This window comes from Anolis sagrei, chromosome X (genome assembly GCF_037176765.1).
Source record: "Anolis sagrei isolate rAnoSag1 chromosome X, rAnoSag1.mat, whole genome shotgun sequence".
NCBI classification, from domain to species: Eukaryota; Metazoa; Chordata; class Lepidosauria; order Squamata; family Dactyloidae; genus Anolis; species Anolis sagrei.
The window spans coordinates 89041780-89066808 of NC_090034.1; the positions used below are offsets into that span (position 1 = coordinate 89041780).

Consider the following 25029-nt stretch of genomic DNA (forward strand, 5'->3'; position numbering starts at 1 on the left):
AATCCATTGCATCATTGGGGGCTCCAGAACCTTAGTAGCAATTAAATTCACTCACAAGGGAGTCGGACATTTCGTTACTACAGCAAAGTTACAAATGAAGAAAATGTGGGCAACTTCTCAGTTTCTGTCTTGAAAAACCCACCCCTCAACTCCCAAAATTTTCTCCATTAAGCCTCCAAATATGGCAAACATCCTCATGGATGGTTGCCATAGATGCAGGCGAAACGTCAGGAGAGAATGCTTCTAGAACATGGCCTTATAGCCCGAAAAACCTACAACAATCCAGTATCAGTGGTATTAGGAATCTGCTCTGGGTTTTATTCTGAATTGTAAAGACGCTATCTAGGGTGCCAGACCTATTGTGGGGAGACACTCCAACACTTTAAAAGTTCATATAGATGTATGAGTTAAACATAGAGCAGTTTCAGCATCCACTATCATTAGAGTCACTAGATACCATGATTATGGTTCTCGAAACTATGGACTGTAACTTCCATTATTCCTACTCAGCAAAGCTAAAGGTTAGGGTCATTCAGTAACAGCTGGAGACAGAAACACTTTGCTCATTCCTAAATTAAATGCAGTCAGACATTTAAAATTGCTTTTACCTTGGTTTTTATACTCTGCACGTGATTTGCTCTTAAGGATGGCTGCCATTGTTATTGCTGTTGTTGCTAAAATGATGACAATATGTTTAAAAACATGCAAATATCAACCTTGAAATTACATGAAGCTGTAAATAATATTAAAAGAATTTAAACAGACACTGGAAAAGAGATAAGGCAGTTTAAAGAGTAAAGGATGAAACAATACAGCATCCTCTTATAAGCTCTTTCCTTGAAAGTTTTCAGTTCTCAGAATCTTTTCTTGCTAATGGAAAGACTAGTAATCAGGAAGATCTCTCCTGATCTTATGCCGAATCTTCTATGGGGCCTTTCCTCATGTTTTTTAAATCACGTTTCCTCTTTCCTTTTTATTTTTCAGCCATGGGGGCAAAGATGCTGCTAGTGCCAGTTGCTGTGGGGCTAGCCCTGCTAAGTGGTAAGTAGGATACTGTCTATGGATACTATAGATGCACTGGCACACAGGTATCTAGAACAAGTAGACCAAATGTCAGGCATGTGCCTAGAGAATAATGGACAGAAAGTTCAATCTGCGAGTGTGCAGGTACTGCTGTACCAGGAGCTCCAGTTTTGTTTGTTTTGCATTGAATGTTTGTTTGTAGTCCTAAGTTTCAGGGACTCTGCAGATAGGTGGCTTCTTTTGGCTGCAATCATAGGGCAAGCCACCTGTCAATTATAGTTAGGTTCCCTGGTCCGGCCCCCTTTTTGGGTTTTGGAAGTTATAGGAGCCAGTTTGGGTTCAGTCCACACAGAGAAGCCTTCCATACAGTACATAATACCAAGAGCTCCTGTAGAAAGCTTCGTCTTCTACAGCTTGGCCGGGGAGAAAAGTCCCGTAGCTTGGCTGAGGATCATACAGCCTTACAGCTCCTTTGCTGAAGGACTTCAACCAGCCATCACTGAAACCTGAACTTCTTTTCCCCTGGAAGTCTACAAAACTCTGCTTGGTAAGGGTCACTCGCGGAAGCCAGATGCAGTTGGTACCGGGTGCAGGGGCTCCACGCCAACAGAGGCAAGTACAGACTGCCCAGATTAGAAGTTAAGGATTTCCCCATTAGTTACAGTTATGAAGATAGTGCCTGTTCCCAGTGAACAAGATTGCAAGAGCCAATAGACTGTTAAGAAAGCTTTAAAGTACCTGTTTGTTGGATTTACTTTAAGCCTCTACAGAACTTTGTGTAAGGAAATCCAAGGGCCTTTAATCTGAGGCAGCCCCGGCGTCCCGTTGGGCACACAGAATTTATGTCCTATCTACAGTCTTATGCACAGGCCCAGCGTGTGACAGCACAGCGAGAAAGCTGATGGTAGGGCTTCCAGACTGAAAACTGAACAGGGTACGTTTAAATATTGTGTAGACGAGGGAATTTCAAAGGTGTTGAAGGAGACAATGAGTGATTTTTGCAATAGCTTTGGCAACAAAACATAAGAAAGATACCCCTCCCTGCAGAGAAAGAGCAACATGTCAGCAAGAGGGAGGATGTTCGAAAAAGACAAGAAGTTTTGCACCCCTCCTGAGAGAGGTGACATTTAGGGTACATGCTTATTCTTGAGTTAAGTTGCTAAAATATTAAGTTGCAAATCTGCTCAGCTTACATAGGAAATGGGTTTGCGGTGAAGCGCAAAGTTTGCAAGTAGAGAACAAATTGTGGTTTTGACAACCAGACGTTCAGGCCAGGTGCAAGAAGACATAGATCATCAAAAAGTTGATGGGAGGAGTACTGGAAAGAGTAAAAGGTCAAGGTACTTTCCATACCTTTGTTTACCTAACCATATAAAAGTTACAGAAACCAAGGGGGTGGGGCACAGCAATCATTTGTAAGTGTTGGTGCTTGCGTGCACTTAAACACGGCTGTCCGACTTCTTCATGGCCATGATGAAAATAAAATGTTTTTGACCTCCTCCTGGAACTGGCTTCTTCCTTACATGCTCCCGTGACCTGGACCTAAGTATTAAGACCCAATTTTGGGTCTCTAACAGTGTCACTTGTTATCCAGTTGTGTGCAAAACAACATCTCCAGAAATACAACCCTCTACAATAACTGTTAAATGCACAGGAGACTTATCTCATTTTTAATGTGGCTCGCCTATAATGAAGTTTTTCCTTGATTGGAGTCTACTGGGAAGAGGCTATATCTATGCAGTGGATGGCTTTCATGGTGTTCAAACTTATTTCTTCTGTCACACGTTGGGGGGGGGGGGGGGGGCAATGCCAGCTAGTTTATAGAGTCTATCAACAGGTGTAGGTCTGAGACATCCTATGATCATTTTGCATGTTTCATTTAATGCTCTGTTCACCTGCTTTCCGTGAGCAGACATGTGCCACACAGGACAGGCACACTTGGCAGTTGAGTAAGACAAGGCCAGGGCTGATGTTCTTATTAATTTTGGGTCCGTACCCCCTGCACTGCCACTAAGTTTCCGCAGGATGTTATTGTCTCTCTCTCTCCCCCCCCCACCCCCAAATGTGTGATAGGAAGTTGCTGCTAACTGTGAGAGAAATAAAGTTGAACCCTGTGAAAGCCATCCACTGCATGGCTATTAGCCTCCTCCCAGTAGACTCAAATCAAGGAAAAGCTTCATGAGAATCACCACTTCTCCTAACAGCAACAGCAAGAGCAAGAGCATCCCTCTGGGCAACTAAACCAGGAAATCCCAACTAGATACCCCCCCCCCCCCCAAGATGGTCTGCCTCCAGGGGCAAACCAAGAATGGGCAACTTGGAAGTCCCTGAACAGACTCAGAAGTGGAGTGGGTAGATCAAAGGGCAACCTGGCAAAATGGCACTACCTAAAAGAATTCCACACCTTGTGTGGCTGTGGAGCAGAACAGACAACTCGGCATCTGTATGCTTGTCCACAATGCCCTGCCTCATGTACAGAAGAAGAATTTGTTTAAAGCTACAGACAATGAGGTTGCTGTTGCTCGTTTTCGGCCAAGTAAATATTTAGCTGGGTTGTTGTAGGTTTTTTCGGGCTATATGGCCATGGTCTAGAGGCATTTCTCCTGACGTTTCGCCTGCATCTATGGCAAGCATCCTCAGAGGTAGTGAGGTCTATTGGAACTAGGAAAAAGGGTTTATATATCTGTGGAATGACCAGGGTGAGACAAAGGACTCCTGTCTGCTGGAGCTAGGTGTGAATGTTTCACTGGCCACCTTGATTAGCATTTGATTGCCTGGCAATGCCTGGAGCAATCTTTTGTTGAGAGGTGATTAGATGTCCTTGTTTGTTTCCTCTCTGTTGTTGTGCTGTTCTAATTTTAGAGTTTTTTTAATACTGGTAGCCAGATTTTGTTCATTTTCATGGTTTCCTCCTTTCTGTCGAAATTGTCCACATGCTTGTGGATTTTGCTATGATTAAGGAGAGTGGGCCAGCCAAAAAATGAGTTTACTTATTAAACATGAATTAATCCACATATTAGTCTATAGACTTAAATCCTATTGTTTGTTTCAACTAGAGTAAAGCCACTGAATCAATCAAACTGATATGTGTGTTGACTCGACATTAAATGACTAATTCCATAGGCTTACTGTACTGTTTCTTCACATCCCAAGTACAGTGGGGTATACGGCCTCAATAGGATGTCCAAACCCTATTCACTTACACATTTGCAGAAAGCATTCATTTACATAGACAGATAGACACACTCTCTCATATGATTCCTCCCTATTGCAAGAGAAATTAAAAAATGTTTCCATTCATCAATGTTGAGTAGAGAAAATAGATAATGTTCGCCTTTTCAGTGTTGTCACCTCCATCACCCATTTTATACATCTGTATTAGGGACAGAAGGTTGACCCTTTGACTCATTGCCCATGGTCCATCCCTATATAAAGAGAAACTATATGTAAAATAATGTATACATTTTTTGTGCATATGAGAAACTGCACAAGAAGGCATACAGTTTTTCATGCATTTTTAAAAATCCAAATTATTGTAAAAATAGAGCAGAAGGAACACGTGCTTGAAAATTAATTGTTGTAAATCATAAAAAATCACCCATATCTATTTAGAACCAGTGCTATCTAATTAAGGATACACACTCTCATATACACACACACACACACACTAGCTGTACCCTGTCACGCGTTGCTGTGGCCTATAGTAATAATTTTCGAAGCAGAGGTAGATATCTGGACTATTATGAAAGAGAGGTACTTACCCATTCCTCCCCCCCCCCCTTTTTTTTTCTTCCCCTTCCCCTTTCTCTCCTTTCTTCCTTCTCTACCTCTTTCTTCCATTCCTTCTTTCACTCTTTGGTTTCATCCTTCCTTCTCTCTTTCCTTCCTTTCCTCCCTTTCTCTACTTCTTCCTTTGTCTCCTTTCTCTCCCCCCCCCCCCCGTTTCCTTCCTTCTTTCATTTTTATTTCCTTTTCTCCTTCCTTCCTTCTTTACCTCTTTCCTGCATTTCCCTCCATTTTCCTTTTCTTTCTACTTTCTCTTCTTCCTTCCTTCGGTACCTCTTTCTTTCCTTCCTTCTCTCCTTCCTTCCCTCTTCCCTTCCCTCCTTCTCTCTTTCCTTCCTTCCCCCCTTCCCTCCTTCATTCCTTCCCATTTTCCCTTTTTTCTTCTCTCCTTCCTTCTTGTCCGTTCTCCCCCAATACCATGGTAAAGTCCCTTCTAACTCTATTCTATGAGTCTGTTTAATATAGTAATATATAGTAGTATATATAACAATAATATAATATACTATAATGTAATATATGTGTGTTATATAGCAATACATATAATAGTAATATATGAAGTATTGTAATTATATATATACATACTAGCTGTACCCGCCACGCGTTGCTGTGGCCAACCTTCTCTCCCTCTTTCTCTCCTTCTTTTACTCCTTCCTTCATTTCCTTTTCTTCTTTCCTTTCTTCCTTCTCTACCTGTTTACTTCCTTCCTTAGCTTTTTGCTCCCATCCTTCCTTCTCTTTATTTCTTTCCTTCCCTCCCTCTTTCTCTCCTTCTTTCTCTTCTTCCTTTGCTCCGTCTTTCCTCTCTTCCCTTTTTTCTTTCCTTCTCTCCTTCTCTACCTTCTTTTCCTCTTTCCTTCCTCCTCCCTTTTTATTTTCCTTCCTCTTTCTCTCCTTTCTTCCATCTCTATCTCTTACCTTCCTTCCTTCGCTCTTGGCTTCCAGACTTCCTTTTCTTTCTTTCTTTTCTTCCCTCCCTTTCTCTTCTTCCTTCGCTTTTTTCCCTCTCTTCCCCTTCCCAAATTCCCCTTCCTTCCTTCCTTCCTTCCTTCCTTTTGACACCTTCCCTTCCCCTTCCCTTTCTTCTTTTTTTCTATCTTTCTTTCCTTTCCTCCTTCCTTCCTTTCTCCCTTCTTTCCCATCCTCCTTCTCTCTCTTTATTCTTTCTTTCCTACCTTTCTTCTCAACTTCTCTTTCCTTCCTTCATACACCTTCCCTTCCTTCCTTCCTTCCTTCCTTCCTTCCTTCCTTCCTTCCTTCCTTTCCTTCCTTCCTTTCTCCGGTATTTCCCATCCTCCTTCTCTCCCTTTCTTCTTTCTTTCCTTCCTTTCTTGTTTCATATACCTTCTCAACTTCTCCTTCCTTCCTTCCTTCCTTCACCTTCCCTTCCCCTTCCCACTTTTCTTCTTTCTTTCTTTCCTTCCTTCCTTCCTTCATTGCTATTTACACCCCTTACCCTCATTTCCGTCCTTCCTTCCCTCTCCCGCTTCCTTCCCTCCTTCCCCTTCCTCACCGATGGCGGAGCCAGACGGTGGTGTGCGGGGTCGGCCTGGGCCGGGTGTTGCGGTGGCCGATGGGCTGTCCTCGGCAGAGCCGGGCCGCTGCCTCTCCCGGCCGGGCCAAGGAGGCACACAGCGAGGGCCTCCCGGGCAGCCTCCGCACGTCGCACAGCATCCTGGCCCCCAGCGAGCACAGCTGGCCGAGCTCCAACTCCCTGGCCGGGGCTTCAGCGTCAGCGGGTAGGCCGTGTTCTAGAAGTACAGTTCCCAGAGTGCATTGCGTGTGTACTTCCTCCCCTGGGCACTGCGCATGCTCAGTTGGTTTTTGTAATTGTGAGTTTGTTGAAATGTTGTTTGGAATTTTGATTCGCGTTGTGCATACCTTGTGGGTTGAGGTATGTGCACGGCAAATTTGGTGAGTTTTCATCGGGGTTTTTTCGCGTTTTGCTGTCCCGTTGAACGCCCTTTCCATTTATATATATATAAAACCAACCAGTGATCCAACACCCATCCATATATGTGTGTGCGTGTGCACGTGTGTCTACACTGCCATATAATCCAGTCCTAAGTAGATAATCTGGATTTTACATGGCAGTGTGGAAGGGTTGACTTTGTATGCATCTACACTGTAGATTTAATAAAGGAGGATGAAGCTGGTGAGGGGAGGAGAAAAAGGAAGGAAAGAAAGGGAGGAAGGGAAGGAGAAGGAAGGGAAGTAGAGAAAGGGAGGGAAGGGAGGAGGGAGGGAAGGAGGGGGTTGGACCAGATGGCCTTTAGGCCTTCCTTCCAACTGGTTGGCCATCTGTTGTGAGGGCTTTGATTGTGTCTTCCTTTACTGCCAAATGAAGTTGGGCTGGATGGTCTTTGGGGCTCCTTTCCAAGCAATGTCAGTTTCATGTGTCCCTATGACCCCCATCATGGCACCTTCCTCCTTCCCTTGTGCTGTGGGAGTGTGTGTGGGGGAGACAGAGAGTCAGAGTGTGTGCACAGAGGGTGGCCCGCCTTCCTCTTTTTTCCTTCCCCCCTCCTCCTTCTCCTCAGCCTCTGCCCTTTGATCCCTTGCCTTAGTGTTAATTAGGGGCTGAGAGACATGCAGGGAGCAGCTGCTTCGGAACCCTCATTCTGTGTTCTCAGCGCGAGGGGAGGTGGGGGAGGGGTGTTGTCTTCTTCCTTTTTTGAATTTAAAGGTGTTTTGTGGGGTTTTTTTTAGTTATGGTCACTCCTTGGATTGTGAGGAGTTTTGTTGCCAAATTTGGGGTCATTTGGCCCCGTAGTTTTTTTGTTTTTAAGCCACTCATTATGCACAGAGCATTTATATATATATAGATATATATATATGAACCATTTCAGAGATTTAGATCATCTGGGGAGGCACTGCTCTCGGTCCCACCCTCTTCGCAAGCGCGACTGGCAGGGACAAGAGACAGGTCCTTCTCAGTGGTGGCTCCTTGGTCTCTTGTCCCAACCAGTCACACTTGTGAGGGGGTGGGGGGGTGGGAATGAGAGCAGCAAAAGATATGGATTATGTGCAGTTGACAATTGGAATGGCTCCAGATAATGTTTTTTGGATTGTGCAATTTTAATGTCAATGTTAAGATGTTTTAATTTTGTCCTACATCTATGGCAAGCATCCTCAGAGGTTGTCAGGTCACAACCTCTGAGGATGCTTGCCATAGATGAAGGCGAAACATCAGGAGAAAATGCTTCTAGGATATGGCCATATAGCCCGAAAAACCTACAACAACCCAGTGATTCCAGCCATGAAAGCCTTCGAAAATGTGGTAAATAAACATATCAGAGTATCTGTTTAAAGTGTTAGTTCTGTGATTTTCTAGGCAACAACTGTCTTAATCAGTATCTTACCTTAAACATGTGTATACATTATACCCCATCTCTTGCTTCTTCCATTCTTCCCAGGCCTCCATGCTATTGCTCCTGTCGGCCAAGAGTTCATCACAACCTTCATGCAAAATTACAAGCTGGACTATCCTCAGATTCAGTTCCAGCTCTTCATCTCCAGCTACTCATCATCCACTGCGGTCACAGTCTCAGTCTACAAATCTAAGTTTGAGAGTCACTTTATTGTTGCCAAGGGTCAAACAGTAGCAGTGAAGTTACCAGCTGAAGTAGAGATGGTTGGCACTGTCAAATTCTGCTATACTGTCTTGGTGAGAGCTGATCAAGACATCTCTGTATTGGCCTTGAACGCAAAGAAAAATTCAGCTGATACCACCATTGTCTATCCAGTCCACAGTCTTGGGGATGAATACTATGTGCTTACACCTCCCGGAGATCTGGCCCAGTCTTACAAGGAGTTCTCTGTGATTGCATGGAATGATGAGACTGCAGTGGAAATCTACCTCAAGGGTAGCGTGAGATTCCAGGAGCGCATCTACCCAGCAGGCAGCAAACTGAGTGTAGTCCTTCCACCTTATGAAGCTGTGCAGTTCCAGAGCCGGGAAGATCTGTCTGGCACTCTCATCCGAGCGGTGCATCCAGTAGCAGTGCTGAGTGGACATACCTGTGCCCACAAGAACACCAACTGCAACCATGTTGTGGAACAGCTGCAGCCAGTATCTAATTGGGGTCGGGAGTTCTTTATACCTCCTCTCGCTTTCCAGATGAACTATGATCTTGCATATATTGTTGCCTCCCAATACACTGTAGTCACCTATATCTCTGGCAGGATACATACAAATTACCATCTGGTTGCTGGGCAGGTGCTTCAATTGAAAGTCACTCGTTCAAGCCCCATCTACATCACAGCCAATGTGGGCATCCAGGTCTTCTTTTTCTGCACTGGTGGTTCCTATTCTCAACTCACCTTTGATCCCTTCTTCTTGAGTATCCCTGATATGTCAAGTTATTGCACATCCTACTCTTTGACCAGCCAAGAAGGTTTCAATAATTTTGCACTCATCATCACCGAGACCACCTCCATTGATGAGATCACCATCGATGGGCACTCACTGGGTGTATCCTATTGGAGAGAAATCCCAGGAACAGCGTATTCTTGGAGCGAATATAGCCTTGGGAATGAAGGAGGTATTCATTCCATGGCACATCCAAACTCTCCTTTTGGCCTCCTAACTTTTGGTATTGCTGAGAGGAATGCCTACGGAGCAATGGCAATCTGCCAGAGTGGTGAGTAATGGGATTTCTAAAGCAGGGACTGAATTCTCAATGACCCCGCACAGCCATTCAAATATCTGGGTGAGCTTAGGGCCAGTCACTTTCTCAAACTAATTCACAACTTAGGGTCACTGTGCAAATAAAATAACATAACTATTTGTCTTGAGCCTGAAGCAAGAAAAGACTGAAAACATAACCTCTGAGGATGCCGGCCATAGATGCAGATGAAAAGTCAGGAGAGAATGCTTCTAGAACATGGCCATATAGCCCGAAAAACCTACAACAACCCACTAAAAAGATAGTTACTACTTCTGGGGAGGGGGAAATCTGCATCTGCAAGCCATGTTTATTTATTTATTTAAAAGTTTTATATACCGGCCTTCTCACCTCTCTTGAGGGACTCAGACCGGTTTCCAACCATAATATCACAGACAATCAATAAAACATAATTCATATTACAGTAAAACATTAAAACAGCAATTACAATCAATAACTACAATGGTCAGTCGTCACACTAAAATCGTTGCTCATCATCCTCATGTTGATCATCCTGGTCTATTCCTCTGTGTATTTTGGAGCAAAATTGACCCCCACAATAAAATTGGGATTAGTCATTTGTCCAAATATTGTCTAGCACTTTGATAGTGAAGTGCTGTCATTATTGTAATAATATCTGGGTTGCAGATTAAAAAGAGATGAGGAAATTCGAATCCAAATCTCTGTCTGATGTTTTCTTTCTCTCTATGATAGGATGGCCAACCATAGGGCTAAGCTTGGGTAACTCTACTTCCTCACTGCATCCAACTGCATTTTTTAAAAAAATGTTTACTCCAGAATATAGCAGCCCCCAATAGTGCAATGGGTTAAACCCTTGTGCCGGCAGGACTGAAGACCGGCAGGTCTCAGGTTCGAATCTGGGGAGAGCGCAGATGATCTCCCTCTGTCAGCTCCAGCTCTGCATGCAGAAACATGAGCGAAGCTTCCCACAAAGATGGTAAAACATCAAAACATCTGGGCATCCCCTGGCCAACGTCCTTGCAGACGGTCAATTCTCTCACACCAGAAGTGGCGTGCAGTTTCTCAAGTTGCTCCTGACATGAAAAACAAAACAAAAACAAAACCCAGAGTTCCTACAGATGTCCTCTGGGGGTGAGGGCTTAGGGATCCCTGGGCCATTTGAGGTCCAGCAAGGCTGATTTTTAGCAACAAGAAATGACTGTGATTTGGAGTAGAAAAATATGATCAAAGAATATGGGGCTGCTTTCTAATGGTCATCCATTTTTCTCTCCTCCCCTCACCAACATTTCCATTTCCGTCTCATTCTATTTCTGTCCTTTCTTTTTACTGCTTCACTTCTCTTTCCTAATAACAACAACAACAACAACAACAACAACTTTATTTTTGTATTTCACTTCCATCTCCCCGAAAGGACTCCGGGTACAAGCCCAATCAACATAGTTAAAATATAACACAACAAAATTCATAAAAACTTCATAAACAATATAAAACAAACCACATATAACATAAAAACAATCATCTTTAACCTTGTGATTTTTTTTTATGTGTACCAGTGCCTGTCCCTCAACCTTCCTGCAGTTCTACCCAGTGCCGGAAGAAAGAGACCTGCGAGATAATGAATGGTGATCCAGTGTGTGTGGCCCAGTCCTCTGCTACCTGCAGGGCACAGGGTGATCCCCATTACTTGACTTTCGACAAAAGGAAATACAACTTCATGGGTACCTGTTTCTACACTCTGGTCAAGACATGTGGCTCAGATACAACTCTTCCAGCTTTTCACATTGCAGCCAAGAATGAAAACCGAGGCAGACAAAGTGTGTCCTATATTGGACTGGTGATGGTCCAAGTCTATGGCTATGAAATAAATATGGCTAGAAAGGAGTATGGTTTAGTCAGGGTAAGAATTCCTTTTCCTAATTGAACAAGCTGTCCCAAAAGTCTGTAGATCAAGTGGAACTACTATTGACAGTTTGATCCTCATTGATGCCCCCCTCTCCATGGGATACATGATCTTGAAAAATGGAGAGATGCTTCCAAGTGATCCATGGGTATATGGAGGAAATTTTGACACATTAATGCTACCCAATATTTCACATATGAAAACTAAGAGGCATGTAAACAAGCAGCATTAGAGTATGGCAATGTTATTAATGAGGAAGCTAAGATAAGCTAGGAGATGCTGAATTGGTTTGCTTTAGCCTGAGAGTACAGGGAAGGGAACGATTCCCTCTCTAACTCTCAATTTCTCCTTGTTGAGTTAATTGAGTGCAAACTACTTTTGTAATTCGAACTTAGTTTGTAGCACTTGAAGTAATTTCTGTCTCAAGCACTGAAGTCAGGAAAGGCTTCACTTTGTATAGACCCATAGGGACTGTCTAGTGTGGTGGTTCTCAACCTTTGGGCCTCCGGGTGTTTTGGATTTCAACTCTCAGAAATCCAAGCCAACTTACCAAGTGTTAGGAATTGTGGGAGCTGAAGTCCAAAACACTTAGAGCAGTGGTTCTCAACTTGTGGGTCTCCAAATGTTTTGGCCTTCAACTTCCAGAAATCCTGACAGCTGGTGAACTGGCTGGGATTTGTAGGCCAAAACATCTGGGGACCCACAGGTTGAGAGCCAATGACCTAGAGGCCCAAAGGTTGAGAACCATTTGTCTAGTGTCTACTGATACATCTACTTTTGGCTCCTTCTTGTGCCACAATGTAGCCTGGGTGGGATATATTTAAGTCATAATTCATACATTTCTAACAATCACATTTATTTAACCAGGTAAATAACCAGTGGTCCCGCCTGCCCATCTCCTTACATGAAGGGAAACTGCAGCTGTATCAAAGTGGGACCTTTATTGTCCTTGAGACAGACTTCTCTCTGAGAGTCTTGTATGACTGGAACAGTCAACTGGTGGTGAAGATCTCTAGCAGCTTCTTTGAGAATGTTTGTGGCCTATGTGGTAACTATAATGGGGACCCAGCGGATGATTTCCAGACCCCTTCTGGTTCCTTAGCCCCAAGTCCTGTGGAATTTGGAAAAAGTTGGAAGATGAAAGATGGAGACCCATTATGTTGGAATGACTGCCATGGAGAATGTAAAGATGTTACCCTGGAGGTGCTCATCAAATACAAAGCAGAACCTTTCTGCGGCTGGATCAGCAAAAGAGAGAGTGGTCCATTCCATCAGTGCCACTCTGTCATTGATCCTGAGATCTTTGTCGAAAACTGTGCCTATGACTTATATATCTATGAAGGCCACAAAGAGGCTTTGTGTCAAGCACTGAAGAGCTATGCGGATGCCTGCCAGAGAGAAGGAGTGGCCATATCTGATTGGAGAAGACTTACTGGCTGCTGTAAGTAGAAGATACATACATACACACACACACACACATGAATGTTTAATGTCATTACAATGCAGTGAAATCATGCCATGCTATGGGATGAAAAGCAAACAAAAATAAGGCAAATGACAATTTTGTTTGAGTGAGCAGATGAAAATAGGGCTGAAGAGAATATTCCAAATTAATTGATTTTTTTAAAAAAAGTTGTTACATGAATGCCAAGATATTCTGATGAGGGTAAATGTGGAATAGCCCACTTGAGAGTTACTGTGTGCAAAGTTTATAAATCAGGTTGTTGTTGTCCTGACAGTAAAGGGTAGTTTCTTTGCAGAAAGAAATGGTTTTGTGCAAAAATGTCGTTTTCTTTGTAGAATATCCTGTTGTTTGCACAGAAATGTTGTCTTCCTACATACCTCCCATGTGAATTTCGTTCAGAATAATCTGCCAATTATTACAAAAAAATTCCACTCATGAAGTTTGGATAATTTGAAAAGAATAAGAACTGAACTCGAAATAGTGTGAGGTTTTCAAAGACTTCCTTAAAGTGAGGAGATAATTTGACTTTCTTTTAGAACTAAATTTGTGAAAAATTGTATGCTGAAATGAAAAATCATATATTATTTGCCTTCTAATGAATTGGTAAGCCCACTTCAGCCTCATTTCTTTAACATAAATGTTAGCAATGGGCTATTATTTTGCAATGCTTAAAAACAAAAACAAAAGTCTGGGCCCATGCATAAAAAGGAAAAAGTTTCCCCTTGACATTAGGTCTAGTTATGTCTATTTCTGGGGAGTGGTGCTCATCTCCATTTCTAAGCCAAAGAGCTGGTGTTGTCCATAGACACCCCCAAAATCATGTGGCCAGCATGACTGCATGGGCACACGCATGGTGAATAGTTATTTGTGATGATGACGCCACCTTTCTCCAGATATTGGCAAGAGTTGTAGTATGCATTCGTATTTGCCTTCAGAGTTTTGAATGTGGAGCTAGGATTCTGGAGATGAGAGCTTGAATTTCTGATCAGCCATTGAAAGCTACAAGTCATATCCATTCAGCCTCAAAAGGTTGAAACCTTGGGCACACAAAAATATAGGAGGTCTTTGCCCTTGTCGAATCTCTTAGCTAGATCTAGGCCTGTTTGAGAAGGCATACTTTTATATCGGAAAAAGAGAGAATGAAATGGTGTGCCATGGGTACAACACATAATAATGCAATTCATTGGGGTGTAAATTTGATGTACCTGGTAGGAAAGGCATTCCTGTCATGTTGTCTTGGAAGCAATCCAATGAAAGAAACAATGCCTTTTTATTGTATATTTCTGCAGCTCTGTCCTGTCCTGAAAACAGTCAATACAAACTCTGTGGGTCTGCGTGCCTTGCCACTTGCAATGACCAAGCTCTGCCCACCAACTGTTCTTCTCCAGGATGTGTGGAGACCTGCCAGTGTAATAAGGGTTTTGTGCTGGAATCTGGGCAATGCATTCCGCAGGCTGCCTGTGGGTGTGTCTTTGAGGGTCGGCTGTTGGCTCCCAAAGAGGAGTTCTGGGGAGACAACTCCTGCACAAGACGCTGTGTCTGTGACCCTCAAAGCAAGCAAGTGAGGTGCCAAGCTGCCAGCTGCAAGGAAGGAGAACAGTGCAAGGTGGAAAAGGGCATCCAGAACTGCTACCCAACAAGCTTTAGCACTTGTTCTGCCATTGGTTACTCTCATTACCATACCTTCGATGGGCAGAGTTTCAACTTCCAGGGCACCTGCCTCTACATGTTTGCTGGACTCACCAAGAAGAGTAAAGATTTGGTGGATTTCAAGGTCTTGGTACGGAATGCAGGCCAGGGTGGTTCATCTGTGTCTCTCAACAAGTTGGTCACGGTTCAAGTCTATGGCATGGAGATATCGATGAGCTGGACTTCCCATGGGAGAGTCATGGTGGGTCTACTTATTTTTTTTATTTACCGCACTTTTATCTCATCCTTTTCAGCCCAAAGGCGACTCAGGGCAGCGTACAGACTGGCAAAAATTAGATGCCGAACACACATAAATACATAGTTTAAAACAGGTTAAATCACATAATAAAGTTCATATAAAAACAATTTAAAACTATAAAAATAAACGACTTCCTCGTTTAAATCCATGTCTATTTGCATCGTTAAGCTGTTCCATATTTGTTCACAATACTGATTTTATCTGGTTACAATGAGGTTCCAAAAACTTGCTCAAAGAGCCAGGTTTTTACTCTTTTTCTAAAGGTCAGGAGGGAGGGGGGTGATCTAATATCCCCAGGAAAGGAGTTCCACAGTACTCTTATTACTTCCATGAATGCTTCTGTTAAAAGTTCCACATATTTTGTTATGATTTTTTTTTGCTGTTTTGTGTCTAATTATGTTGTATTATTTTTGGGCTTGGCCTCATATTAGCCACCCCGAGTCCCCTTTGGGGAGATGGTGGCGGGTTATAAATAAAGATGATGATGATGATCTGCAGTTTACTAGTATTGTCCAGCTGACAAAGTCTCATGCATAAAGGAATACCAAATCGTCTTTCATTCTCACATGTAATCATAAATATTTCTAAAGTTTTATCCCTGTCGGAGGAGAGTTTTTGGAAATGTCATACTCAGGAATATTTTGGTGAAAAAAAAAATTTAGCCAAAAAGTGTGGGTGTTTTTTATTGGTCCAAAACCTGCTGCCTGGCATCCTGTGAGTAACATATGTAGGCACAATGAAACATGCTGTTATTGTGACAATTGGCAGAATTCAGAACCTTGCCCTGAGATTCCTCTCTCCTGCCCTGAAGATTGGAAATGAAATGGTAGGCCCTGTGACCTGGCAATTGTATCCCACATCTTATTTAAGATAATCAGGCTCCGTTTTTGTTTTTTGTTTTTGCTTTTTGTTTTTGTTTTTTTGTTGTGTCAGGAGCGACTTGAGAAACTGCAAGTCGCTTCTGGTGTGAGAGAATTGGCCATCAGGTCCCGTTGGCACAATGGGTGTGGGCAGGACTGGTCGACCAACAGGTTGGCAGTTTGAATCCAGGGAGCAGGGAAAGCTCCCGTCTGTCGAGCTCTAGCTTCTCATGCGGGAACATGAGAGAATCCTCCCTCAGGATGGTAAGCATCAATCATCCGGGCATCCCTTGGGTAACGTCCTTGCTGATGGCCAATACTCTCACACCAGAAGCGACTTGCAGTTTCTGAAGTCACTTCTGACATGAAAAAAAATCAGGTCTCAAGTCATTTAGGGCATCAACATCCCCACATCAACATTTTGAAATGGGTGAGGGAACTGCTGGCTAGGTTTTGAGCAATATATTTTCCATTTTGTTGTTATGTGCCATCAAGTCATCTTTGACTTCACCGACTCTACGTGTAATGCCATCTTCCTCTTTTTGTCTTCCTCTCTTCATTTGTGTCTCTGCCCCTAGGTGAATGGTTTACTAACCCACTTGCCCTATAGGATGGGCATGAACCAAATTCTTATCTACCAGAAGGGCTGGAATGCTGTCATCCGAACAGATTTTGGCCTCACTGTTACCTTTGACTGGAAAAGTCATCTCGCAGTCACTGTGCCAAAAACCTATGAAGGGGCTCTTGGGGGCCTCTGTGGCAATTTTAATAAAGACAAAGAAGATGGCCTGATATCCACTGATACTGGGCTGGCCTCTAATTCAGCATTGCTTGGACAACATTGGAAAGTGGCAGGGTCCTTGGCATGTGAAGAATTGACTCCAAGAGAGTGCCCAGACTTGGAAAGCACTGCTCGCCATCAGCGAGTCCTCACTGCAGAATGTGGACTCCTTGTGGACAAGAGTGGCCCCTTTAGGGAGTGCCATGGCAAAATTGACCCAGAATTGTTTTTCCTGGATTGTGTGTATGATTACTGTACATCCAATGGTCAGAAGGCTGTTCTGAGATACATCATTGCTGCTTATGCTGAGGCCTGTCAAAGCATTGAGGTGACAATTTATAGCTGGAGAATCCACATATTCTGGAGTAAGTATAATTCTATGCTGTAGCACTTCCCATTGATCGAGCTGGGCACATTGTAGCAAATGTTTTGGAAGATGTTTTGAAAGATTATCCAGAAACCTATTTTCTGTTTTGTTTTTTTGTTTTTTGCCTGAAGAACAAGGAGCAATGTCCAAACACTCCCTGTCCATTAGCTGCCAAACCTCAGGGAGAATTCTCAGGCTGTTCCATAACCATTCATGGAGCAGGGAGAGAGACAGAGAGAGAGAGGAGAGTAAGGAAGGAGAAATGCTTTGGCCCCCAATGTGGTTCTCTAAAACAGTGGTGGTCAACTGCAAAAGATCTTGGTTTTCACCCCATGCCCCTATTGGACCTTATAATTCCTCCTCCTATGTAGCCGTTTTGGTCCTTTAAGCCCATGCCTGGGGGCCAGATGCGCCCCCTTGAGCTCTTTACTCAGGCTCTCCTCTCTCTCACCATCCTATCCTTCCTTCTTTCTCTCTTTCCTTCCCTCCCTCCTTTCCTTCCATACCTCCCCTATCTCCCTCCCTTCCACCCTTTCATCCTTCCTTCCTTCTTTCCTCTCTCTCTTCCTTCCTTCTCTCCCTTTTGTCTTTCCTTCCTTCTCTTTCCTCCCTCTTTCTCCCTCATTCCATTCCCTCCCACCCTTCCTTCCTTCTCTTTCCTCCCTCCCTCCTTCCTTCCCTTCATTCCTTCCACCCTTCTCTTTCCTTCCTCCTTCCTTCCTTCTCTTCATTCCTTCCATTCATCCTTCTCTCCCTTCCTTCCTTCTTTCCTTTCTTCCTTCTCATTTTCCTTCCTCCTTCTCTTTCTCCCTTTTGTCCATCCTTCCTTCCTTCTCTCTTTCCTTCCTCCTTCCCTTCCTTCCTTCCCTTCCACTCTTTTGTCCTTCATTTCTTCCTTCTCTCTTTCCTTCCTCCTTACCTCCCTCTCTTTAAAGATCTATCAGAATATCATCAAGCAAATTCGGGTGAAATTGAAAGAGGAAGGGAGCAATGTAACCTCTGATTTTGATTTCAACATATTTTCAGCTAATAGTTTCTATGTTCTAACACTTTTTCAGGTGTGGTTGCATTTTGTAGTAGTTTTCAACCATTGTGGGAATTCTGGGGAAGAAAAATTTCCGCCAAATAGTATTTTTTAATATTTAGGGGGACTGGGAGTTTTGCTCACCCTTGCTGTAGACAGAGAGGGAATGGGAACAAGCAGTGTGTTGAATGTAGCAGGACCCCACCCCTGCCCCTCAAGTAAACTTCTCAGGAAAAATGGCTTATAATAAAACATGTTTCCAAAGTATTTCTCAAAGTTGTGGATGTGTGAGGATATGAATTACAGAAGTTAATGTTAATTGATTGAAAATGAGTTGCCTTACTCTCTTCTTCCAGAACCAGTTTGTCCCCAGAACAGCCATTATGAACTCTGTGCCCGGAGCTGTCAGCCAACTTGCCACAGCCTCTTCTCCCCTCTGCTTTGCTCATCACACTGCGCAGAAGGCTGTGTCTGTGATGAGGGGTTTGTGTTCAGTGGGGGACGCTGTGTCCCCATGGCTCAATGTGGTTGCGCCTATCAGGACTCCTACTATTCCGTTGGGCAAACCTTCTACCCAACCAGCAAGTGCAATGTGGAATGTGTTTGCCAGGCTGGAGGAGATGTTACCTGCAAGCAGATCTCTTGTGGTCCCAAGGAAAAGTGCAGCATAGTAGACGGTATTGCGAAGTGCCATCCAGTTGCTTCAGCCACTTGCTCTGCCTCTGGTGATCCTCATTACACCTCTTTTGATGGACTCCACTTTAACTTCCAAGGCAACTGTACTTATGTCCTTGCCAAGACGGCCACCAAGGGTAGAAACAGCTTAATTCCTTTTACAATAAGAGAAGAAAATGAAGCCTGGGGAAGTGGAAGAGTGTCAGTCACTAAGATGGTATCGCTGGAAATCTATGGCTTTACTCTTACTCTTCTGCAAAACAAAAAGGGACTGGTCATGGTAGGTTTTTTAATGTCCTCCATTCAATTTATTATGAAATTATCCGTCTATCCATCTCTATCTATCTATCTATCTATCTATCTATCTATCTATCTAAATGCTCTGTTCGTTTTGAGAGACATCATAACTCAAAATCCGCTGGACGAATTGGTGCTAAATTTGGCCACAAGAACACCTACTAACACAAGTAATTACCATCACTCAAAAAATTGATTTTGTCATTTGGGACATTTCGTTGCTGGGATTAATAGTTCAATTAAAGAGAATTCTGAAAGGGATGCCTTATCTCAGCTTCCTTGAAAGGGCGTTGAGGGAAAACGATCCCAGAAAGCGTAGTTTCTTAAGCCTGATGTCTTTAATCGAGATCTTATTGAAGGATTTAAGGAGAAAGTATTCCAGAAAGGGTGGTTTCTTAAGTCTGATATTTTTAATCCAGGTCTTATTGAAGGATATGACGAAGAAAGGGTCCCAGAAAGAGTGGTTTCTTAAGTCTGATGCCTTTAACTCAGGTCTTATTGAAGAATTTAAGGAGAAAGGATCCCAGAAAGGGTGGTTTTTTAAGCCTGGTGCCTTTAACTCAGGTCTTATTGAAGGATTTAAGGAGAAAGGATCCCAGAAAGGATGGTTTCTGAAGCCCGATGCCCTAAAAATGATAGAAAGGGGAGCTTGTAAGTTCCTCATTGTTGCCAATGGGCCGGATCTTCCCGGATCTTTCAGTTTCTGGATTTTAAAAAATGGATTTTTTTTCCCTACTGAATTCGGGAGGCTCCTGAAAAATTAATCTGGGGGTTCACTGAAATCCAGATAACAAAAACAGAATGGGATTTAACCAAATTGCACATCCTTACTAATTTATGAAGCCAATAGATACATTAAGGAAAGCCTCATGAGGAGTTTAGTTGAGACTGCAACTCTATTATGGAACTTAATGATGCATGTTCATAATTTAATCTGTTCATTTACATTTGTTACTGTACACTTTTCCAAATATACTCACTTAATAGTTTTCCTGCGGTTCAAAGGATCCAAAATGGAGTTCCTGTAGTATAAAATGTCCTCATTTTCCATTAGGTTTGGAACCAATCTAGGAAACGCTAGATTCCAGTAATATCCCATTGTTAATCTTGACTAAAGTAGACCTGCTCTGATTTACTAATGCATCAATTCACCATTTAACAATTGATTGCACTGGTCAATTCCAGTTGGTGCTAATTGACAGGATTCCAGCCAATGTATACTTGTATTCTGTGCCTTGTAGATGGATATGCCCATGTACAGCTGTTTTCAAGCATCCACTTTCCAATAGTCTTGTTGAGATATGTTGACTCAGTGGTGAACACCACTTAAACCAGGACAATCTCAAATCCATTGAAAATATCAACTTGGCTTGACCAAGCTGTGAAGAATGGCTGTGGGAACTATGGCTATGACAAGTACATCCAGGGATGAGTCATTCTCAAGTTCAATTTTCTGACCATTAAACATCCATACTTGGTCTGCTAATCTCTCCCCTCTCCCTTCTTCTCCTTTTTCTTCCAGGTGAATGGAATATTCCAGTCTCTTCCCATAATCCTTTCAGGAGGACAGCTCCGAGCCTATCAGCATGGCACTAAAGTTCAGATGGAAACTGGCTTTGGACTCATTGTGAGCTATGACTTCGTTTACCACGTTACAGTCACTGTCCCAAGCACTTACCAGGGTCAAATGGAAGGCCTATGTGGGAACTACAATGGGCAAAAGGATGATGAGTTCCTGCTCCCTGGTGGCAGCAAAGGCTCTAATGCAGCTGCCTTTGGGGCTGCTTGGAAGGTTGTAGTCCCAGGGGCAACTGGAGCCTGCTCAGATGGATGCTCAGGAAGTGACTGCCCAACCTGTGAGGAAAGGAAGATTGACGTTTTCAAGCAGCACAACTACTGTGGCATCCTCACAGCATCAGATGGCCCCTTTAGAGCCTGCCACAGCAAGGTGGACCCCAGTATGTATTTCAATGATTGCATCTATGATCTTTGCGTGGGCAATGGAGACAGCCCGGTCTTGTGCCAAAGCATCCAGAGCTATGCGTCTGCATGCCAAGAGGCGAAGGTCCCCATCCAACCCTGGAGGAGCCCAGAGTTCTGCCGTGAGTACCATAATGAATCCCACCTTTATATGCTTTGAATATTCTTCTGCTTATAAGAAGTAGCACTCCTGAAGTCTTTCCTTGATGTTACAGAGATTCAGGTCCCTTTTACACTGCCATATAATCCAGGTAATCAAAGCAGATAATCCAGATTCCAGTAATTTTTAATCTGGGTTTATTTCCGGGTTTTAGATGTTTGTTCCTGATTGGTCGGTTGCTAAAAAGAAGGTGACAGTTGTGCAGAATGTGAAAAAAAATTGTCTGCCAGAAACTTCATGAATGTGTGGAAGGCACATTTTCTCTAGCCAGGACAAAGTTGTGGCCCTCTAGTCAATGTTGTATATCTTTCCACAATAAGAGCAATCAGGAATAGACATGTATAACCCAGGAACAACACCCTGTCTGTACAGATGGCTCTGCATCTTATATAACCTAGTAACGGAACTTATACAATGATTCATATCTTCGCATCTTAAGTTTTTTTAAAAAAAAAAATCTGTTGAAATTTCTGGCGGAAGTCCCACGGCAGCCATCTTGGGGGCTGCAAAATCTCATGACAAAGCAGCAAATGTAGACAATGGAGACGGAAATCCCAGGACCAACAAGTCTGTATCTGGATACCTTCTGAGGTCCTGGGTTTTTCTTTGTTTGTTTGTTTTGCTCCTTACTAAAGCACAAAATTTAGTGCTGTCTGGAAGCAAACTAAGAAAACTGACAATGGGGCTGAGCATATTTTACCTAGATTAATTAATTAATTAATTAATAATAATAATAATAATAATAACAACAACACTTTATTTATATTCTCCCCTTCTCACCCCGAAGGGGACTCAGGGCGGATCACAGTACATATAAACAGCAAACATTCAATGCCGCTTTGTATAGACAATACACAGACAGACAGAACAGAAGGAGGTGCCATGGAAGGTTGGGCTTGAGTCCAGGGGGTGCTGTTACTCTATGACGAAGAGCCGTCAGGATTTCCTCCTTCCTTTTGGTCGCCCAGCATTTTCTGATCTTCTTTCTTTATGGTGTTGTAAAACACCTCCCCAGCTATTTAGCAGTACCTACTTTCTCTAATCACAGCTAAAGCTGTTTTCGAATTGCTTAGGTAAACAATGACCTAGGCTGATAGTTGGCAGCTCACGCCAACTCGGGCCTTCGAACTTGCAACCTTTTGGTTATTAGATCTTATAATTGCTGATAATTTACCAGCTATGCTAAATTTCCGGCCCAAACTAGTGATGTGTTTAGTAAGAAAATGTACATAAAATTTTGTGTACATTTAAAACAGCTGCACAAATGTGCTTTAGACAATTAGAAAAATATGTGCAAACAAGTACATTTGGAAAAAAGAACATGCATAAAAATGTTTGAAATAGGGAAAATGTATTGTTGAAGGCTTTCATGGCTGGAATCGCTGGGTTGTTGTGAGTTTTTCGGGCTGTATGGGCATGTTCCAGAAGCATTCTCTCCTGAAGTTTCACCTGTATCTACGGCAGGCATCTTCAGAAGTTGTGAGGTCACTACTGAAATGTGCTGATCGGATTCCTGTTGGATTCTGAGAAAATCGATGAAAGTAAAATTGGTAAATTTGCACATCTCTAAGAATGTTTATTGAAGGCATTTGGCTGAAAGACTGAAAATGACACAGCAGATATGGTACCTGAACATCTTTCCCTCTGTTGACCTGACCTTTTCACTTTTCTGTCCCTTGTAGCTCTAAGCTGCCCTCCGAACAGCCATTATGAAATCTGTGCTGATCTGTGCTCTGCTGATTGTGTGGGGCTTGGTGACTCCCAAGTGTGCCCTGAGATGTGTGCGGAGGGCTGCCAATGTGATGATGGCTTCTTCTTTGATGGCCTTGGCTGCAGTACAGTGGAAAACTGTGGATGTTTTGGGAATGGAAGCTATTATAAGGTGCTGCCCCACAGATAATGTTGCATACCTTGTTAAATATTAGAGTAACTGGAAGATAAGAGCTGCCTTATATTTTACCAAACAATTGTTCTTACCAGCCCTGTTTTATCTGGTCAAGTGTCACAACTACCCATGCTTTTGGGGACAGGTTCCTGCTCTGGTGCTGTTAAATGGTAAACCAGGAAGTGAACCTCGAATTTCATTTTCATCACGTGGGCTACACAAACAGAACTGCTGGAAGAGTTAGCTGGGTGGTTTAGTTTATCTGTCCCATAAAACACCATAAAAATACCAGCATTGAAGTTTAGGTAAGGAATTGCCAGTTATTTTCCAGAGGAACCCAACCAGTAAATGGTCTGAGTTGCTCTGGACTCAATAGTTAACTCTTCTAGCAGAGTTTACTTTAGGAAAGCAGAGATTAGATGCATAAAATTAGTAGTAAGAAAGGATTTCTGGGGCAAATTCTGCCTTTTTGATTAGAAACCTAAATAGCATCATCTTTCATTGCTCTCTAGTCATTGCATCACACCAAAATACCTGAGTTACTCTGGACCGTGCTCTGAGTTATAAGAAGCACTGCTTGAATATCAAACAAAAAGTGGGTGCTAGAAATAATATCATACAAAAGCTGACTGGCACAACCTGCGGATCACAACCAGACACAGGGAAGACTTGTGCTCAATATGCATGCCCAGTGTGGAATACATCTCACTACATTAAAATGGTGGATGTGGCTCTTAATGTTGTTTATTGTTCACGTTTTCGGTTTGCGTTTTCGGTTTTACTCTATTGTAATTTGTTGTTTAGGCTTGGCCTCATGTAAGCCGCTCCGAATCCCCATTGGGGAGATGGTGGCGGGGTATAAATAAAGTTGTTTATTATTATTGTTGTTGTTGTTGTTGTTGTTAATGAGACATACCACATTATCACAGGATGTATTTGCCCAACACTGCTGGAGAAATTATACTGTTTAGCCGGCATTGCACCACCTGACATCCGTTGGGAAGTAGCAGCCTGTAATGAAAGGACCAAGGCATTGACATCTCTGGCCCATTTTCTGTTCGTATATCAGCTACCAAGCCAACAAGAAGAAAGAAACAACTTTCTATGTTGTACAGAGATACTCACAGGAACACCTCAGCAAGCAAGAGTCCAAAAGTGGCAGGTTAAAACTCTGAACCCCAATCAGTGGCTGAGGTTGGATGAGAAACTTCCTCCTGAGCATGCAGAAGATTGGGCGAATTGGAAGTCGCTGAACAGGATGCACTCTGGCACCTTGTGATGCAGAGCCAACCTTAAGAAATGGGGCTACCAAGTGGAGTCCATGACATGCAAGTGTGGAGAAAAGCAAACCACAGATCCCTTGCTACAATGCAGTATGAGCCGTCACATCCACAATGGAGAATTTTCTTACAGTGGCACCACAGGCACTCCAAGGGCCTTCTGGTCAAAGGACATTTAGTATAATGCCAAGATATTAACTTTGTTTGTGCTTTTTCTATACATTATAACTGTATTCTCAATTCACTTCTGACATGATAAATAAAATACAATCTCCCTTCTTCCCTTCACATAAGTTTAGGAGTAGTCCCCATAATAGTTGGAGATGTAAATGGATATTCCTCATGGCTATGTGTTATTATGAGCCATCTTTATTGTAATGCAACATATATTTGGATAGCTGAGCTTGAAAGTACAAAAGAGGTGTTAGCTTGATAAAAATCCAGCTTCTGCCAGAGATTAAAAGTATTGTAAAAAGTTTGATGACAACAGGAATGAACAGAGCAATTTTGGACTGTCTTGGAGAAGCTAGTTATATGAAATGTTGCTATGAGCAGCTGTACTACTACATGTGGCTGTATTTAATGGTTTGTTTTCCCTTGAAAAATGTCCTCATTACAGCCCAATGAGAAAGTCCTGCTGAATGAATGCCAACAAGTCTGCAGTTGTGTTCCAGGACGAGGAGTCATATGCGAATCCCACAGTTGCTCTTCTGATGAAACCTGCAAGATCCAGAATGGCATAATGAAATGTGTCAATAAAGGTGATTGGTTGCGTTTTTAGAGAGGTATTTCAATGGTACAGCTGGGACAAGCCCCCCTATTTCAACTGTACAGAGAACCCCACATGTAGCTTTCAGATGCAAGATAAGAAAACTGGCCTGATGAGATTGTGTTATTTGAACTGTCTCTATGTTGCAAAGTCTCTGTATCACAGCATCCCGAAACAAACGGG

General features: G+C 42.9%; 1 protein-coding gene across 1 annotated transcript in view; it reads left to right on the plus strand.

The window, feature by feature from the left end:
• The first annotated feature begins 986 nt into the window (after nt 1–986).
• LOC132780657 (IgGFc-binding protein-like) overlaps nt 987–25029 on the plus strand; it is a 43317-nt gene continuing 19274 nt past the window's right edge. The window contains exons 1-8 of the mRNA XM_067460753.1: nt 987–1041; nt 8223–9449; nt 11009–11352; nt 12223–12796; nt 14110–14711; nt 16207–16774; nt 18157–18755; nt 20295–20874. Coding sequence (XP_067316854.1) covers nt 987–1041; nt 8223–9449; nt 11009–11352; nt 12223–12796; nt 14110–14711; nt 16207–16774; nt 18157–18755; nt 20295–20874 — 4549 coding nt within the window. The remainder of the gene's footprint in view (nt 1042–8222; nt 9450–11008; nt 11353–12222; nt 12797–14109; nt 14712–16206; nt 16775–18156; nt 18756–20294; nt 20875–25029) is intronic.